The following is a 19,901-nucleotide window of genomic DNA, read 5'->3' as shown; positions in this document are numbered from 1 at the left end:
GTATTTTGAAAGCTTTTACTGCAGTTACCCAGCTGAACAGGCAAATTACTGCCTTTAATAGAAAACCAATACAATACAATACAATACTTTGGCCTCAGTACACCAAATGTAGGTAAATGCCTATTATGTACCCGTGAATACAATGAGCAGAGGAGCCAATTTTATTGATGAATACCAAATATTCACTCTGTCTATTGCTACTAATTGCCAAACACTCATAATGTGTTTTTCCTTGTGAGGGAAGAACCAGGGACACAGAGCAGAGCGGAAGGTGGGAGCAGCTTTTGCTGTTTCTGTGTTACTTTGTGAGTGATTTCCCACAAGCACTGCTCCGCGCTCACTCCTCCCTTTTGCCCCGATGGTACGTGTCAATTTCACACAAGCTGCTGCGTGGCCGCATTTTGCCCCGCAGCTTCGTGCGATTTCCCCCGCGTCTACTCAATCCTCAAAAAATGGGCAAAATGCGGTCGCGCAGCAGCTTGTGTGAAATTGACATACCATCAGGCCAAAGGGAAGAGTGAACGCAGAGAAGCGCTTGTGGGAAATCACTCCCTGGTATTGTTTTCTGCTTTCCTGCTGCCTGTGCAGAGGATCACCACTTAGCATAAAATTGACATAGATGAGACTATATGACTGGTCTTTTTCAGTGTTAAGCCACATAATTCCAAAGATCAGTTGCAAAGGCATGTAACATCTGAGGCATCAGGTGGCATTTTATTGAACATGTTGCCAGGTTCTTATTGTTATCTCTCTGTGAGGCAAATCTTACTATCAATTGGAGGGAGGGTTTCAGGAACTGAATATACATAGTTTATAGTCTGTCAGAACAGACACGTTACAGATCAATAAATAATCACTGGAAACAGTTTCACTTCTTTCCAAACTGTGGCAGTGGTGGTGGTATCTTGATGTCTTGACCTTTCTCCAGCTTCTTCTCACAATCAACCAGATAACTGACGCCATCAATGACCAGCTGAACAAGTTCCACCTCAGAGAGCAAAAATAAAGTTTTATTAAGATAATACTCAATGTATTTGCTACCATAGTAAATTAACTGAAAACATTAAATTCATTTGATTGTCACTAAGCACAATAGTTTTGGCATTTTGATTAAGCCATCCTTTACAGAGAAGCTGAATCATTATGTGTTGCATAATTAGAATGCTTTTTGTGTATGAACAGAGGTATATCAAAGGGACCAGAGGATAACTAGGGTTGTCAACTCTAGTTTGGGAAATTTCTGGAGATATTGGGGATGGAGTCTGAAGAGGATGGGGTTTGGAGAGGGAAGAAGCCTCTGTGGGGTATAATGCTCCTCTCCAAAGCCACCATTTTCTCCAAGGGAACTCATATCTGTAGCCTGTAATTCCAGAAGATCTCCAGGCCCCACCTGGAGGTTGGCAATCCTTGATATACATGCTACATTATTCATATTCATGAGCTGTGAAAGCTATCCTTCACTATTCTGTGTGAGTAGGTCACAGACAGTAATATGTAGTGAGAAACCATGGAAACCCAACTTTTGGAACATTTTTGGAATTCGTCCTAACAAATCCTATTCATATCTTCTAACATCGTGCTGTCTTTTCCCCAAACCCTCACCCCTCCTTGCCTGCTTTGATACCATTGGCTAATCTGCTCCCATGCTGGAGATTAATTTAAGGATACAAACCTGAGCATATACTTACTATAGTCCCATTGAACTCAACAGGGTTTCCCTACTGCTTAAAATTGCACTGCAAGTTAAGTAATGGTAAAGGTTTCCCTTGCTCAAAAGCCAGTCAAATCCGACTCTAGGGTTGCAGTGCTCATCTCCATTTACAAGCCGAAGAGCCAGCACTGTCTGAAGACGTTTCCGTGGTCATGTGGCCGGCATGACTAAATGCCAAGGTTCATGGAACACTGTTACCTTCCCACCGAAGCGGTACCTATTTATCTACTTGCAATTTCTTGCGTTCGAACTGCTAGGTTGGCAGGATCTGGAACCAGAGACGGGAGCTCACTCCATCATGCTGCAGTCGGGTCTTGAACTACTGAACTACCGACCTTCCAGCCTGTAGTTCAGCATCTTAACCACTTGAGCCATTGCAAGTTATGTAGCAGTATATTTCGCATCAGACCCACTGGTAGTAGCAAATAAACTATATTACTGATGTTGTTAACCTTCGTGAAATAGCCCCGTTAAGTGCTTGAATAAGTGATTTATTAAAACGGATTGTGACAGTGACTGATTCCAGATGGGTTATTTTTTCCACTGTAAAAATGTTGCACTGGTTTAGTAGTTTCTTTTATTGTCTCTTACAAACCAGCTGTTCAGGGAACATTGAGGTCTTGTTTTGTAGGTAGCAGGAAGAAAGAATTTTTATATTGAGTTTGCATTGACCAGCAACTGAAGGAAATCAAACCCAAATAGCTTTATTTTGTACCAACAGGAACATTATTTAGTTGAGTAGAAACACATTTGTCTTATAATGAGATTTATTTTATTACATACTGTAAAATGGATATCTGGTAATGAAACTTTTCTGTCCTCTTGGGTAATTCTGTCTTGTCTAATAAAGACTGAAAGTGGGTTGGGGTAATAAATGCATCTTTTGGTTTCTTCCTTCACTTAACTGTTCCCTTTTCATGTGAACGCAGCAATGAGACTATACAAGGAGTTTGGATATAAAGAAATTCCAGCACAAGGAGACTGATGGGATTATTGTTTGATCTGTTCCATGATTTTATGCAACCCCTCAATGGTTTCTTTGAAGATATTCTTATACGTGTGAGTTTATACAACTAGGCCATTGCCCTGTTCCATATCTCCATATCCACTGCAATGTACTCACAGAATATCTGCACATACTGGCTTCTATCTCTGGTTCAGTTTAGAGAAGGAACTCCATGCAGTCATACCTTTGCAAGGGAATGGGGAAGCCTCTTTAAATATCAGAGTTCCATCTTGGCATTGGAACTCCTTTCATCTTCCTTGCAATAGAGCGCTATATCGTACAACATGCATCTACTTTATCATAAGCTTGATGTCTTTTGTTTGTCATTATTGTACTGGTTTACAGAGAAAAAATTGCAATGCAAGTGTACCAAATAATCTTATAGAGCTTCCCTCATAAAACAGCTTGGTATCTCAGTGCTTTCTGGAATGTTGCAGACACAAATGTAAAGATGTTTTTGGAATTTTGGTAACTATACTAGTTTATCAGTTTAATCTAAAGAACACTTTCTTGAGACTAAACCTCGCTGAATACAACTGAGTAGGAATCTGAGTAGACGTGCTTAGAATTGATCTCTATGTCTCTGAGTTTGTATCTGGGGGGGGAAATCTAGCTATAGCATTTTTATCCTAACTTTCCTCTCCAGAATTTAGGGTGGCATATATAGCTCTTCTCCATTTTAACAATAACAACTTTGTGAAGTAGGTTAGTTCAGGAAAGAAAGCAGCTGGGCCAAGGTCACCAGGTGAGCTTCATGTGTATTTGAAGCAGTGTTTCTCAGGTCCTAGTCCAATAATGTAACCGCTATCACTTACCTCTGATCGACCCATGCGATCGAGGTTGGAGATATCATATACATCTGCTACAGCAGCTGTGTCTACACCTCCAGTGCCACGCTTTTGTAGTCTCAAGTTCTCCAGGATCTTTGGAAACCGAGGGTCCTACCATAAACAAAAAGGGCCCTTTCAAAATACTGATGCTCCTTGTTATCTTTTTTCCTGATAATGCCTTCATCAGTCTATTACATTGGTTCCTCTACAAAAATTTAAGCAGATTCTCCAGATTTCCCTGTGCCTTGAACTATGATTCAGTGGGTTTATAACAAAGTAAGTAAGCAGTCTTCGTAGTTACAGTATTTATTTATTTATTCACGTCATTAAGCTGTGACTTTAATAGGTTTTATAATTGTGTTTTATTGTTTTTTATAAAGTTTTATTTATATTGTAAGCCACATTGAGTTCTACAAGAGAGGAAGGCAGCTAATAAATGTTTTAAATAAATTAAATCCACTCATAGCCTGTCTATTTTGCTCAGTCTCAAAATGGATTACCAAAAAACAAAAAAAACCAGACAGCATAAAACATCCAATAACCAATCCAATAGGACCGGGATTACAGAATTAGAAAACAATGCAAACAAATAACTGTCCAAGGCATCACATACATAGCGCAGAAAGTGGATTATAAAGGCGGAATATTTCTGACATTCATTTATTATTTAGAAAATTTCCAACTCGCTTTTCAGCAATGATATTTGTGAATGAGTCAGCAATGATATTCTTGATAAAAAGAATTACAATAAAATAAAATACATTCAATTAAACAACTGAACAGGGAAATTAAAAATGGAAACTGAGATTAAAAACGAACAGACTTCAGTTTAACCAATTTAGAAGGGTTTAAAGCAAATGTGATAAATAAGTCTTCAAAGCTCTGTTCAAAACATCATGATCCTGGCTGTAATGAGCCACAACATAAAGTTGGTTGCAGAGACCGGGGCTATCACTGAAACAACCCACACGGGAGAGGTCATGGTCCTACTATTTGGTGAGACCAGAAGAGATGGGCCTTCACAGATAGCCATAATGTGTACATCCAAAGAGATGTGTACATCCAAAGAAAATGAAGGGACATAATTAAAGCACTTTAATTAATTTATGGAGGACTGAGGACTTTTTCACACTGCATACAGTTGCAGACTCGGGTTTGCCAACAAGTGTACACTGAATCCCAGCTCTATGAAGTGTTGCTGTATGACACGTGTTTGTAAACATCTGATTATCTTGTTCACACTTTTTTTAAGGTGAAGAAACCCTCAAGCAGTACTACCATTTTCTAGGTTGGCCTTACTGCCATTGTGAAAGGTAGATGTTTATTTGTCTGCTTATAATCAGTCAAGAGCCATTTTATTTTCTTGCTCACCTTGCTGAGTTTTGGAAGCTTGACATGAACCCCTGCACGTAATCCTGTTCCCAGATTAGAAGGACAGGTCAAGATGTATCCAAGACGTTCATTCCACATAAATTCCCAGCCTCGTTCTTTAATTAACCTTTCAACCTGCAGAGGATATAAAACATAATGAACAACTGATGCATGTGAATATACCATATGTCAATAGGGTTTGCTTCCTGTTCAAATATCTCCCAGCCACAATAATTACACCAGACTGCTATTTACCATTATAACTGTGGCCAGCCTACTGGCTTCAGTGGAGTTCGACAAAGGGAAGTGAGAGCAGGGTGTATCTATAAACACACTTATATAAAAATGAAGTGACAGTTTTAGAGGTCAGAATTATCTGTGTCCATTCCGCTTCCCCCATTCAAAAAAAACTAAATAAATTTATGCCTTAAATACTATAAATTTCAGTGGGACTAGCTCCAGACAGGTGTGCTGATGGCTACAAAATTTAATAGGAGATTAATATTTTCTCCATTTGCATGCCTCAACATATCATTATGTGATGTCTACGTCTAGGTAGTCAGGAAACCCCGGGGGGGTAGTGCTATCAGGCTTTTTTTTCTTTCGAACGAGAGAGCACTGGAGTTTTGGGTTGTCTTTGTAATATATGCTTTAGTTAAAGGCAAGCTTTCGACTCACAAGGAATCACTGGGGAAGAAGGGGGGAAATGATTGGGAAGCTCCCTTTCCCTGACCCAAGTCTCCCCTTCCAGGATACACACATTGCTATGGATCTGAGCAAAGCTGTCTTCCTCTTTTTTCTTTCTTTTTATTATAATGGGTTCTCAATTGCCCTCAACATTCAAAGGGTAATAAACATTGTCAGTCCTTGGTTATCATTAATTTTCACATACATACTTTTATACATACATGGGGAATCTTCTGAGTACTTAGAAACTCTTATGTTGTTTGAGAATGGCCTGATTTTGCTGCTTTTGTGATTAGCATAAGTCACTCGCTTTATTGTCACACACAGTTATGATATAAAAACAGAGCATAAATGGAGGGAAACAAGCCCTAAAGCTGCCCTTCCCAGTTCCAATTGTAGCTAACTGCAGCTAGTAATGTATTCAGCTAACACCCTGGACTATTAACAATGCTTAACAATGACCTGATCTGCCAACAGCTGTAAAAAAAATCTAATACAATATATTTTAGCAACATGCCCGCAGTAATATGCACATCAATATGCATCATTTGACATTACTGCTGGGAAGGGCAAGAATTCTCAAATAACTCTGGTCTCCATCTCTCTCACTCCGTCTCTTTTTTAGGCCTAGGGTTGCTATGTACCTCCTGAGAGTGGGAAATCTCCCACATGCAATGGGCCTTGACCACCAGCACTCCATCAGCCAGCAGGAACAAGAAAAAAAAACTAAGAAAATCAACACTGGTGACGGTGTGAGGTCACTTCTGGGAAAATTATGAAATGATGTCACACCTCTCTATGAATCACTGGAAACTCTATGATAAAACCTAGAGTTTACAATGTGGAAGTGATGTCAGTCCCCTGTAAGAATCGCCTAAATCTCTATAGTTTCACCATAGAGTTTCCAGTGATTCATAGAGAAGTGTGATGTCATGTTCGGGTTTTCCCAAAAGCAGTACTATCGCTGAAAGCTGCCCTCCCATGTCCCCAGCACACCCAGTCTCCTGGCAATTGTATTCAGACTCCTTGCCCTCCTGGTTGTTGGAATCTTGGGAGAAGATTTCATTTTTGAAGATCATTAAGGTCATTTCCATACAGGTTATCTGTCTTGGGTTCATTACTTTTGGAAAGCAGATTTCCCCCCCCCCTGCTTCTCTACAGCTTCATGGTTCATTTGTATACCTCTTGGGGTTTCCCCTGGCTTTTGTCCAATTTTTCTCAAACTGGTTTGCTCCAAATTTTTGGAAAGGCCAGATGGCTCCTGTCCCTGCAGTGGCCGTTTTCTCACCCTACCTCTTTTGGGCTTTTAATTTTTTAATTGACATTAGAATATCACGATATCAATATAATGTTATACCAATATATGTGCAAGGTTCATTGAATTCCCACCTTTCATTTTTTTAAAAGTAAGTATGGCTTTCTCTGTTGCAGGGATATAATCTGAAAAGTATATCTCAGCAATGGAAGGAGCTATGATTCTATGAGCTAGAGACTTACTTTTTAAAAAATCAAAGCTGAGATTTCTGAGAACCTGGCACACATAATGATATAACAGTATTCTAGTTTGTCGAAGACTTTCACGGCTGGAGTTCATTAGCTGTTGTAGATTTTACGGGTTGTATGACCGTAGTCTCGGCATTGTAAGACCTGACATTTCACCAGTAGCTGTGACTGGCATCCTCAGAGGTACAACACAGAAAGATGGACTATTCTCTGTGTCAAGGAGAGAATGGTAGGCAGGTAATTTATATCTACTCAGGAAAGTGGGGTAGGCCTGAGTCATTATCTTGTAGGAGTTCCCCAGGCTGTGAACATGCTAATGGAGGAGCTTTCCTGAGGATATTCTTTTGTATATGTATTGTTTCCTGTGGAGGTTTCCTGTTTCCTGAGGAGGTTCTTTTGCATGTGGATTCTAATCTTATCTGTAGTGCTATTGTCAGATGTAGAGCCTTTTGTGGTTTTCAGGACAGGAAACCATACCCTATTTATTTTTAAGCTTTCTTCTTTCCTGTTGAAATTGAGTTTATGTTTATGAATTTCAATGGCTTCCCTGTGTAATCTGACATGGTAACTGGATGTGTTGTCCAGCCTTTCAGTGTCTTGGAACAAAATACTGTGTCCTGTTTGAGTTAGGCTATGTTCAGCCACTGCTGATTTTTCAGGTTGGCCAAGTCTGCAGTGTCTTTCATATTCTTTTATTCTGTCTGAATGCTACACTGTGTGGTCCCGATGTAAACCTGCCCACAACTGCATAGTATGCGGTATACTCCTGCAGAAGGGAGAGGGTCTCTTCCTCCCAGGAAACAGGAAACCTCCTCAGGAAACAATCCATATATAAAAGAATCTCCTCAGGAAAGCTCCTCCGTTAGCATGTTCACAGCCTGGGGAACTCCTACAAGATAATGACTCAGCCCTACCCCACTTTCCTGAGTAGATATAAATTACCTGCCTACCATTTTTCTTCTCATCTTGACACTGAGAGTACTCCATCTTTCTGTGTTATACCTCTGAGGATGCCAGTCACAGCTACTGGTGAAACGTCAGGTCTTACAATGCCAAGACCACAGCCATACAACTCGGAAAATCTACAACAACTAATATTCTAGTTTGTTTTTTAAGTTTGCAAAACCCTGGTAGCCCAGGGAAGGGGGTGGCCACTGTTAGGGGACTGAAGCAGGGATGTGGAGACCCTTCACCACCATTTCGTAGAATTTCATAAACATCCTATAAGATGCTCGTGTAGCGTCACCCAAGCATGCAGCCAAACTTGCTCTAGTCGTCTAAGCTCCTGCTTCATCCCCCTAAGTTCCATAGTATACCATGGGGATGACTTTGAATGGGGAAAAAGAGGATGTCAGGGAGTGGCTTTGTTGATGCCTTCAGAGTGATGGGAGCTCCAGTCTTCTATTAGCGCATCTAGGGAGTCGCTGGCGGGGGGGGCCCATCGGATCCCGCAGAGCATTCTGGAATCCATAGCATAAATCAGCTGGGGCTTCAGAAACATGTAATTTGACCATGGCATGTCCTCCTTGGTAATCTGATCCAACTCCATGCCAGAGATCAAGTCCAGGATGTGGCCTGCTTGATGTGTGGGATCTGATACAATTTGAGAGAGCCCTAGTGCTGCCATGGAAGATGCCAAGTCCGATGCCCGCAAGGAGGCAGCAGCATCAACACTGTTCTAGCATTGGCCAGGCCCAACCCACATCATTTTTAGGAGGCCTTACTGCTGGCAAAAAATCTACCTTGGGAACCCACAATGCTATTATCACATGTATACTTCTGTTGTATTGTCATCAGCTCATACTGTGAGCTTCTAAGTGCCAAACTACACAGCAGCTGCAAGGAACATCCATTTAGAATTCTCTGAGGGTCTGATTTGGGGCCACTGTAGAGGGGAGCTGCTGCATTCCCCTTTGCAATGTTTTCCCATGCCAAACTCAGCAGCTACACATCCGCCTCCAAAGACAGGTGAATGACTTCCTCCAAGGACTGTTTTGGCTCAGGAAAATCACACAGCAGGAAAGGCAGGAGCCCTTCCTCTGCTTGCACTACAGTCCCAAGCCAAATCAGGCCCCAACACCGTTTTAAATGGATCCTCCCTGCAGGTGCTGTGAGCCTGCAGGGAAAGCAAGTTGGAACCCAGACCCAACCCATTAAAAATGTCTAGTGCAGTTGGCCCTAAGTTAGGCCTGCTGGAAAGAAGTGGCAAAACCCTGAGGTGGACAATGCCTACCAGACTGCAGTTGAGAGAATGCCATCTCATGAATAATGATTCTAGGCCAGTCTTCTCTCTGCTATGCAAAGTTTCTTCTTCCAAGGGTAAAAGTTAAACTTGGCATCTCCCACCTACATTCTGATTGGTACAATACATTTCCCTACTTCATTCCCAGTGTTCCCTCTAAGCTGAGTTAGTGTGAGCTAGCTGACAGTTTTTTAGCCTCTGGCTCACACATTTTTGTCTTAGCTCAGGGAGGATGGCTCCAAAGCAAACTAATTTATGCAGTAGACAAATTGCTCACTCACAACTTTAATGCCAGTAGCTCACAAAGTAGAATTTTTGCTCACAAGACTCCACACCTTAGAGGGAGCATTATTCCCACCCCACATTGCACCATTTCTAGACTAAGCTTTAGTATTAGCAGAAAGGATCTAACAGTTCAGTGGAAAAATTAGTGAGAATAGCAGTAGCACAAGCTCACTGGGGTTGCAACATCTAAAACTCAGATATGACACAAAGTAAGTGACCACCTCCTTTAATCCACGGCAAAACCTTTCGAAGACCCGTTTCATGTTTCCTCCCTTTTCCATGGAAATCACCCTGGTGTGGTCCTCTTCATTAATCCAGATGAGAAATGTTTTGTCATTGTTGTGCCTGGTTGGGAAAGGGGGGGGAGGGGAGATTTTTATTTTCCACATAAGGTTTCACAAACAATCCTACAGGTGCCTGATGGTTTCATTTCACCTTGACCCTTTCCTATCGATCACTACAGGGGATGGGAACAAGAACTGTGTGATGTTTTTTTTTAAAAAGGTTAAGAATAAGAGCCAGCAAGGATTTCTACCACTTCATTCCACTAACCAGTAACAACAGCAACATAATCCTTCTGGTTTCTAGGGTTACACAGAGAATATTGCTCAGTTCTGATCAGAACGGTGCTGAAGAGCTGCTACAGTACTACCAAGGACGTTTTGTTCTGGGAAATGAATGCAGCATGAGGCATGTGCTGCTATGGGAACTGAGAGGTGGGGAAATGGTGCACTCCCCTTTTAATCATCAGGTGGGAGAAGCTGCCCCATAATTTTAGAACATTTTGAAATATGAACCTTTTGTCTAAGTCTCCCTAACATATCTTGAAAATACTGTCTTCGTTCTTTTCTCCAGTTCTCTATACAGAATTGACACAGAAACGAATTACAGGTTTAGTAAATACCGCAAATAATCAAATAAATGCATCACTCCAATGGCATACAACACAGCTACAGCAGCACGTTTTGTGTAGCGACAAGCAGCATGTTTTGTGAAGCAAGCTTATATTTCTATATTTTAGGGTGATTGAAAAGGCTGTATACAGCCTAGTTTCTGTCTCTGTGATGTCAAATAACTTAGTGAGACGCTACAAGTTATTATTTATTTATTTATTTATTAGATTTTTACCCCGCCATCCCAGCAAGGCCGGCTCAGGGTGGCTTACACAATAATATAAAAATACAATATAATTATACAATATACAATACAAACACAAATTTAAAACCATGACTATAACAACATATTAAAGTGCTAGCATTTGATTCCTCAGCATACAGTCAGCTTCTTAATCTCCTTCAGGTGTCCAGCCACTCGAGTTGGGCTATAATTGGGCACCCCAGGGGGTAGGGCTCACTTTCTGTAAACTGTCAGATGTCAGTGGTGGCAGTGGTGGCGGCGGCTCCAAAGTCCTGGAGGAAGAGCTCTGTTTTACAGGCCCTGTGGAACTGTAAGAGGTCCCACAGGGCCCTGATCTCCTCCAGGAATTCATTCCACCAGAGTGGAGCCACCACCAACAAAGCCCTAGCTCTCATTGTCACTAGCCTGGCCTCCCTGATAGTTGGGAGGGCCAGCCAATTCTGGGTTCTTAATCGCAGCACTCCCTGGGGAACATATGGGAAAAGGCGGTCCTTCAGGTATGCAGGTCCCTGGCCATAAAGGGCTTTAAAGGTAATAACCAGCACCTTGAACCGAATCTGGTATGCTATAGGCAGCCAGTGCAGTGTTTTTGGGGCGGGCTGGATGTGTTCCTGCATGGAAAGACACAACAACAACCTTGCCGCTGCACTCTGCACTAGCTGCAGCTTCCGCATTTGGGACAAGGGCAGCCCCATGTAGAGGGCATTACAGTAATCCAGTCTTGAGGTGACCATTGCGTGGATCACTGTTGCCAAGTCATTGTGTTCAAGGAAGGGAACCAACTGCCTAATCAGCCTGAGGTGATAAAAGGCCAACTTGGCAGTGGCTGCTACCTGGGCCTCCGTTGTTAAGGAGATGTCCAGGAGCACTCCCAAGCTCCTAACCTCTGACGCTGGTGCCCCGTCAAAGGCCGGGAGTGGGATCCCTACCGCTGGACCGCCCCGGCTCAGGCACAGGACTTCTGTCTTCATTGGATTCAATTTCAGCCGGCTCAGCCTAAGCCAACCAGCCACAGCTTGCAATGCCTGGTCTAGATATTCCGGCTTAGAGTCGGACCAACTGCCCAACAACAGATAGAGCTGGATGTCATCAGGGTACTGGTGACAACCCAGCCCATGCCTCTGGGCAATCTGGGCAAGAGGGCGCATGTAGATGTTAAAGAGCATCGGGGACAACACTGCCCCTTGGGGCACTCCACGTTCAAGTGGGTGCCTTCGGGACAGTTGATCCCCTAGCACCACTCTTTGTCCCCGACCTTGGAGAAAGGAAATAAGCCACTGCAAGGCCAGTCCCTGCACTCCGATGTCAGCGAGGCGGCGGATCAGTAGCTGATGGTCAACCGTGTTGAACGTAGCCGACAGGTCTAATAGCAACAGCACTGCCATTCCGCCTCGATCCAGATGCCTCCGGAGGTCATCCGTGAGAGCAACCAGTGCTGTCTCCGTCCTGTGACCCGGGCGGAAACCTGACTGGAAGGGATCTAATATGGAAGCATCATCCAAAAAGCACTGTAACTGATTTTCCACTGCCCTCTCTATTATCTTGCCCAGATTTGGGAACGGGCCGATAGTTGGTAGATTCAGCTGGATCTAAGGATGGCTTTTTCAGGAGAGGGCGCACCACGGCTTTCTTAAGTGCCTCTGGGAACAGCCCCTCAAGAAGGGATGGCTGTTCGTTGCATAATAGTGCAGTGAAACATTTTGGAACAGTGATCCCCCAATGTGCAAGATTTGTTTACTGGCACCCACTTGCTTCATCCTCAAAGTGCCTCTTCCCAAAACTGAAGAGCCAGCCTTGGCTTTCCTCTATTTCACTGGAGGAGGGGGTGCTTCAGAAGACCAAAGGCAACATCACCTTGTAGTTTACAGTTGCCCCCCATCAGATATTTGGTTTGAAAATTCCAAACATTCTGTGACTTTCCCCATAGCAGACATTTTGTGATTGGCCGTATCTCCCATGGTAGCCATTTTATAGTGGTGCTCACTACCTTGTCTCAAAATTCCAAAGTGCCCACAGACTCAATAGGATTAGAGACCTCTAGAAGGAGGAGGAGGAGGAGTTTTTATACTCCCCCTTCTCTCTACCCTACAGACTCTCAAAGTGGCTTACAATCGCCTTCCCTTCCCCTCGCTACAACAGGCACCTTGTGAGGTAGGTGGGGTTCTGAGAGTTCTGAGAGAACTGTGACTAGCCTAAGGTCAACCAGTGGGCTTCATGTGGAGGAGTGAGGAATCAAACCTGGTTCTCCAGATCAGAGTCCACTGCTCTTAACCACTACACCATGCTGGCTCTCAGGATGTTTTAGAGCATCAGTAACTATTCTGTACTAAGTCATATGAGCTGACATGCAGTAGTTCTCCATGCAGAACTGTTCTCCTAGAAATTTATGTTGTACAATAATATAATTCCCTTGTTCACAAAATATTTTCAGTCTGGGGAACCAACACTAAATTGAAAGATTATTTTTGTGCATTACAAAGCTTTGACATGCAAAAATACCCACAAGCATGGTGCAAAATCTATGCCAACACATTCCTGTTTATACTGTTGTCAACACAGGATCTGCACAGACTACCTATTTCCAGGTGCAAACTACAGTGGATTGTGGAAGATCAGTTCAAAGAGGAAACAGTGCTTGACTCTAAAAGAACAACCATTCAAGTACCAAAGGTAATAAAAAGGCAAAACCATAGACTAAAAATCCCCCACAAGTGAATGCCCACATCATCACTTCTTCATAAAGTGGGGATTCAGGGGCTTGCCTTGCAATGCCTCGTCTCCTTGCTGCAAGGCCAGGGAACAAAAAGTCACGCTGGGGGAACAGCTTTCTGGACGGCACCCACTTGATTGTGGAGTGCCTCAGGGGGCTGTGCAATCCCTGATTTTGTTTAACATCTACATGCACCCCCTTGCCCAGATTGCACAAAGACATGGACTGGGGTGTCACCAGTACGAGTGGGGATTCAGGGGCTTGCCTTGCAATGCCTCGTCTCCTTGCTGCAAAGCCAGGGAACAAAAAGGCACGCTGGGGGAACAGCTTTCTGGACGGCTGTGCTATCCCTGGGGGCTGTGCTATGTGCCTGAGTCAGAGCAGACCAAGGGTAGGGATCCCACTCCCACCCTTCGATGGGGCTCCGCTGGTGCCAGCACTGGAAGTTAGGAGTTTGGGAGTGCTCCTGGATGCCTCCTTGACAATGGAGGCCCAGGTAGCAGCCACTGCCAAGTTGGCCTTTCATCATCTTCGGCTGATTAGGCAGTTGGTTCCCTTCCTTGAACTCAACTACCTGGCAACAGTGATCCATGAGATGGTCACCTCGAGGTTGGACTACTGTAATTCTCTCTACATGGGGCTGCCCTTATTGCAAATCCGGAAGCTACAGCTGGTGCAAAATGCTGCAGCCAGGCTGTTAATGGGCCTCCCAATGCGGGAACACATTCAGCCTGTGCTGAAGGCATTGCACTGGCTACTGATAGCATACTGAGTTCTCTTTAAGGTGCTGGTTCTTACCTTTAAAGCCCTTTATGGCCAGGGATCTACATACCTGAGGGACTGCCTTTCCCCACATGTTCCCCAGAGAGCACTGCGATCAGGGTCTTAACATCAACTCACCCTTCCCGGGCCAAAGGATGCCAGGCTGGCTACAACCAGGGCCAGGGCTTTCTCGGTGGTGGGTCCGCTGTGGTGGAACAAGCTCCCGGGGGAGATCAGGGCCCTGCAGGACCATATGCAGTTCTGCAGGGCCTGCAAGATGGAGCTGTTCTGCCAGGCATTCAATTAGGAGCCGCCCTGGGGGAGAATGACCTGCCCCTGGAAATCTTAAAGCAGCCTGAGCCACCCATATAATGTCAAATCGAGATCGACCATTAGGATGGCATGGAAGTTGAGTGCCATCTTAGACGTAATGTTAAACTGATATCTGTTATTGGAAATTGGATTGTTATTGTTAGCACCTTTTAATATCATTATCGCTATGGTTTTAAGATTGCTATTTTATGCATTGTAGTTTTTATATTATTGTAAGCTGCCCTGAGCCGGCCATGGTTGGGAGGGTGGGGTATAAATATAATAAATAAATAAATAAGTTAGACTATATTAGATGCAAATATAAAATGCATTAATAAAAAGCATTTAACAAGCATTATCTTATAACTGTCCATGGTTTTTGAATTTCCTCTTTGAATCTTTTATTTAAATTTTAAAATAGAAACAAACCTAAAGAAAGCCATGTTGAAAAATCCTAAATGTATATGGTCATTATCTTTTTCGTTACTGTTGATATTTTAACTTCTTGGTGTTGTTTTATTTCCTATAAAGCTTTTCTTTAAAATGTATTGTTGTTGTTGTTAGAAGGTATGTATCCACAAAACATGCAGTCAGATTTAGGAATAGCAACTGATGTGTTAGGACAAGTAAGGGGGGAATTTATTAAATGGTTAGCTCAAAAACTAAGTGTGCACAGTTCACATTCCATACCAGATTCCTCTGGCATCTGGCCAATCACGGGCCATCCCAGCACATGTAAGCAAAGGGGACACTGGTTTATCAAACAGGAAATGGTCCTTCAGACCAGCATATGCAAGGCAGAGGAAGAGAAAGAAACCAGTGAATTTTGTATTACACATTTATCATATTACAGATTTGTCATTGTTCTCAGGCAATACAAATGGGTGCATATAGATCAAACTGGATTCTTCACTATAATAGAATAGGAAGCTCTTTCCCAGATGGCTTGGTAGGGTTTTCTTTTTATGAAATAAAATAGTTGTTAAAGAAAGTTTTAATCACACTGAGAAGCAGAGGAGATACTTTACAGAAAAACAGAATAAAATTACATGAGTTTTTATAATAATCTACATACAAGCACTTTTTAGAGAGAGCTTAAATATCAAGAGTCTGAAACTAAGATTTTCCAAACATAACTGCTTTAGGAACATACAAAAAATCTAGGACAGAAATGTAAAAATAGTTCATGAATTAATTTGTTATACATTAAATTTGTTCTTCATTCTTTGGTTTTGCTCAGTAAATATACCCCAATAAAAACAAAGATTTCATTACAGCGGGGTATATTTCCAATTCCTATCTACATATTGTGAATAGTTACAAATTCTTCTCCATTTATATTTCTCCCTGAATTTTGAGATTCTGAATGACCAAATTTTTAATTTGTTTGCTTGTGGAATGGCACCAGTGAATTAGCAATCTGCCATTCTTCCATTGTAAAACATTCCCAGACATTGTTCACACCACTGTGCATGAACAGTTTGCAACAGTTTTCACTATGCATCAGTTTATCCTTAAGGCACAAAAAAAGAATCCTGATGTGATTGTACATGTATGAAATTTTGGCGAATTGCACCCATAACAATTACCATTCATTTTTGAAACTTCCCAGGTAAAGTCTAACGGCAAGCATGTCAGATAACTGGGAAGAGCCAGCCCAAACAGCAGTCGTTAAATTATAATAAGGGACATTTCTTAATGCCTCATCTCTTATGCTGTTCTGGGCAAAAGAAACCTGAAAAGCAGGATAAAGAATCTGTACATGTATTTTGCTTCCAGTTAATGTCATAGATAAATAGGTACCACTTCGGTGGGAAGGTAACAGCATTCCGTGCACCTTGGTGTTTAGTCATACCGGCCACATGACCACGGAAACGTCTTCGGACAGCGCTGGCTCTTCGGCTTTGAAACGGAGATGAGCACCGCAACCCTTGAGTCAGACTCGACTGCAAGGGCACCTTTACCTTTACCTTACATGGGGGCAGCTTACAGTTGCCAGTCCCCTGACAGTTCCCCAACAGCAAAGATTCCTAGTAAAACAGAATAGTACTTTGGAGCTGGGCAGATTGTATGTATGAGAAAGACTTTTCAGTCAATCAGCAAGCAGGCTACAAAATATGATAAAACAATTCAGTCTAACAGCAAAGATTCTTTATAAAACAAAATAATGCGGTATAGAGTGGGGGTTGAAGAACTGGGAAAACAACAAAAGCAAAGAAAAAAACTGTCTAAGAAAACAAAACCATAAATGCAGATAAAAGGTATCCCTTATATTGTTGCCATGCAAGCCTATCAATGTGTTTTTATGAACTGTATGGACTGTGCAAAGGGGCTGTACAACATGGTGACCTGGGAATACCTTTTGAGACTGCACACCTGAAAGAGGGACACCTTCCTGTAGCGTTGCTGCTCCAGTGGTAGTCCAGAGTTACCAGCCATCTTGCCGGCTGTGAGATGAGGCAGTTCCATAAGCCTGTACAAAGCCTCAGACGCCATGCCATGGAAAAACACGAGGACAGAGAACTCCAGACACCATTAGGAGTTTCTTCCAGCACATGTAGGCAACCCCTTCCCCCCCCTCCTCCAGCCCTGCAAAGCTGCACGCAGCTCAGAGACTCTATTCATGGTTGCTTAGCAACTAATCGCTCACTCATCAGCAAGCCAGCTAGAGCCATCAAGAGACAATAGCCTTAGCCTGATGACTCATCTTACCTGCAACCAGGTGCCAGCCTCCAGTCTAAGTTACTAGATCTCAATATTGACCACTCCTTAGTTCCCCTTCCCCTCTTCCAGCCAGCCAATAGTATGTTTTATGGGACGGACTAACAGGAGGTGTCACAGGGGGATGTGGCCAGCCTAGCCTGCCCCCCCCACACCACATTATAAAAGATGCTATCCGACCACATGCTCGCTAAGTTTCTAGATCTCAATATTGACCACTCCTTAGTCCCCTTCCCCTCTTCCAGCCAGCCAATAGTATGTTTTATGGGACGGACTAACAGGAGGTGTCACAGGGGGATGTGGCCAGCCTAGCCTGCCCCCCCACACACCACATTATAAAAGATGCTATCCGACCACATGCTCTCTCTCTCCCTCTCCATGAACCCAATCGAAGCTTTAACCCTCTCATGTCCAGCTTGCTATCCATATACCCTACCTCCATCTTTAAACTCTAGATCTGCAGCTAGAGTCCACGTGGTTCTGCTGGTTCAGAGCACGTGTTCCCCATCTTCTATTTCTAACCCCTCCATTTTTCCATTGGAACAGCTCAATCAATGAGGACAGGTAAATATTACCCAATCAACAAATGTCCTGCTAGTGCAAATGTGCATATGATCTATCTTTATTTCTTAGAATCTGTATATGTGTGTGCGTGCTTGTGTATTGTTTGAATGATAAATATTCTCCAGTAAAAAGACATTATACTATATTGAATACAGTCTCTGCGTCCGTTTCTGGTACTTACAGTAAAGGCGGGACTTCTGTATACAACGGTGTTTGCTCCCTAATTTGCCAATTAATAATCATATTTCCCCAATATTAATTAAGAAATTAAGGCAATTTGGCTAACAATATGAAACAATGAAAACTAATAGCAAGATTAGGGTTGCCAGCTTTGGGTTGGGAAATAGCTTGAGATTTGGGGGGGGTGGAGCCTGGAGACAGCGGGGTTTAAGGAGGGGAGGGGCTTCAGCAGGGTATAACGCCATAGAGTCTATCCTCCAATTGAACCATTTTCTCAAAGGGAATTGATCTTGATCATCTCGAGATTAATTGTAATAGCAGGAGATCTCCAGGTGCCACCTGGAGATTGGCAACCATAAGCAAGATAGAACACCCAAAATTCCAACAGGGAAGTACTATCATCCAGTAAAATTGTTTATTTCCACTATAAATGTAGTTTTTGAGTGCTGATTTCTTTATCTAGAGATTGGAGTCATTGTCATGTCTTCAGATGTGGAAGAACTCACCCTCAAATACAACATTAACAATATGAAATGACAGAAGATCTTTATTTAAACACTCAGGTTGGGACTTGTACTTACATCAATCAGTTGTTGTTGCTCTTTCTCTGACATCGTAGTCAGGCTGTAATACTTTCCAGCAAGATCTCCTTTCAGTCCAGCCAAAGCTGTGACTGCAACATTTTCTACCTCTCTCCTTTCTGCCCGAGAACAGGCAGGAGGCAGGCTCAGTCCCCGAATACTGCGACCAGTACGTACACGGGACGAGAAGACATAGTGTTCATCAAATTGCCCTTGTGTGATCTGCCAAAAATATTTTAAAAACAGTGCATCATGCAAAAAAAGACTGTAAAAGCTGAATGTCTATGAATATCCTCTTTGTGTATTCCTTAGTTTGGGTCTCTTGCCAAAGGCCTTAAGGGTTCCATAAGTATATACATTCTAGGGATATGCACAGAGACACAGTGTTGTTTTATTATTGAATGTATTATTGTTATTGTTCACTCTTCTCATATAGAACAATTCAGCTATGTGGACATGAAAATTATTTTGAATTGTGAATAGGTAAAAATCTCATAAGTATCTCAGCTGAGAATGAGGCATATATTTTATCTCAAGTGGGTACAGTTAGTTTATCAGTATTGTGAAATGATAAATACAAATTATATGATATCCTACTTGGACATAAGCTTTTGTCTGGTAGGTGAGGTTGGGAATTAGAAAAACACATTTGGCAGAGAAGCAAATGGAAGAAGTTCAGAATTTGTTGCTGTCCCAATTAAAACATTGGCCAAATATAGTTAATGTCTAACTGAAGGACATTACCAGCTGCAAAAAGCAAATTTTCACTTGTGGTTGAAGCATCAGTCAAAATACTCATACTATTAATATCTTCAAAAGGAAATTCTGAAAGAATTGCTCTTTCTACTGAGGAAGGTTAGGGAGAGGGCAAGCCACAGAATAGATTGTTTTACTTACTTTAACCTAGTTGTATCTCCCATGTAAATAAAACAGTGTCCTGTATCCTGTCATTCTGTTTTGTCAAGTGTAAAGCTTTCCTCTAGCCTAACAAGCCTGCCTCTGGCTTTAGTGGTTCATCCCCCAATGGAAGAGACACAGACTGGAGAATGGCTACTCAGGCTGGAGGAAGGCTTCAAACTTGGCTGAGCACAGTGGTGGGCCATTGTTTGAAGAAATATAAAAATATAAACATGCAAATTCTAGACACTGATAATACCCCTTAACTATTACTCTTAATGGAGCTGCGGTGGCTCAAGTGGTTAAGACGCTGAACTGCAGGCTGTGGAAGGTCGGTAGTTCAGCAGTTCAAGACCCGAGTTGCCGCATGACAGAGTGAGCTCCCGTCTCTAGTTCCAGCTC

At 42.6% G+C, this 19,901-nt stretch overlaps 1 protein-coding gene across 1 annotated transcript in view; it reads right to left on the bottom strand.

Moving 5' to 3' along the window:
- Positions 1 to 557: 557 nt before the first annotated feature.
- Positions 558 to 19,901, bottom strand: part of CKMT2 (creatine kinase, mitochondrial 2) — a 65,250-nt gene continuing 45,906 nt past the window's right edge. Inside the window, exons 5-10 of the mRNA XM_015428114.1 lie at positions 18,603 to 18,824; positions 15,247 to 15,332; positions 9,857 to 9,980; positions 4,919 to 5,053; positions 3,533 to 3,658; positions 558 to 988 (exon numbers count right to left, since the gene is read on the bottom strand). Coding sequence (XP_015283600.1) covers positions 869 to 988; positions 3,533 to 3,658; positions 4,919 to 5,053; positions 9,857 to 9,980; positions 15,247 to 15,332; positions 18,603 to 18,824 — 813 coding nt within the window. The 3' untranslated portion in view covers positions 558 to 868. The remainder of the gene's footprint in view (positions 989 to 3,532; positions 3,659 to 4,918; positions 5,054 to 9,856; positions 9,981 to 15,246; positions 15,333 to 18,602; positions 18,825 to 19,901) is intronic.

The sequence above is a fragment of the Gekko japonicus genome, unplaced genomic scaffold (assembly GCF_001447785.1).
Source record: "Gekko japonicus isolate JY-2015 unplaced genomic scaffold, Gekko_japonicus_V1.1 scaffold1275, whole genome shotgun sequence".
Classification (NCBI taxonomy): domain Eukaryota; kingdom Metazoa; phylum Chordata; class Lepidosauria; order Squamata; family Gekkonidae; genus Gekko; species Gekko japonicus.
Note: the sequence above shows the minus strand (reverse complement) of the source record. Positions and strands in the feature narration are given on the sequence as shown.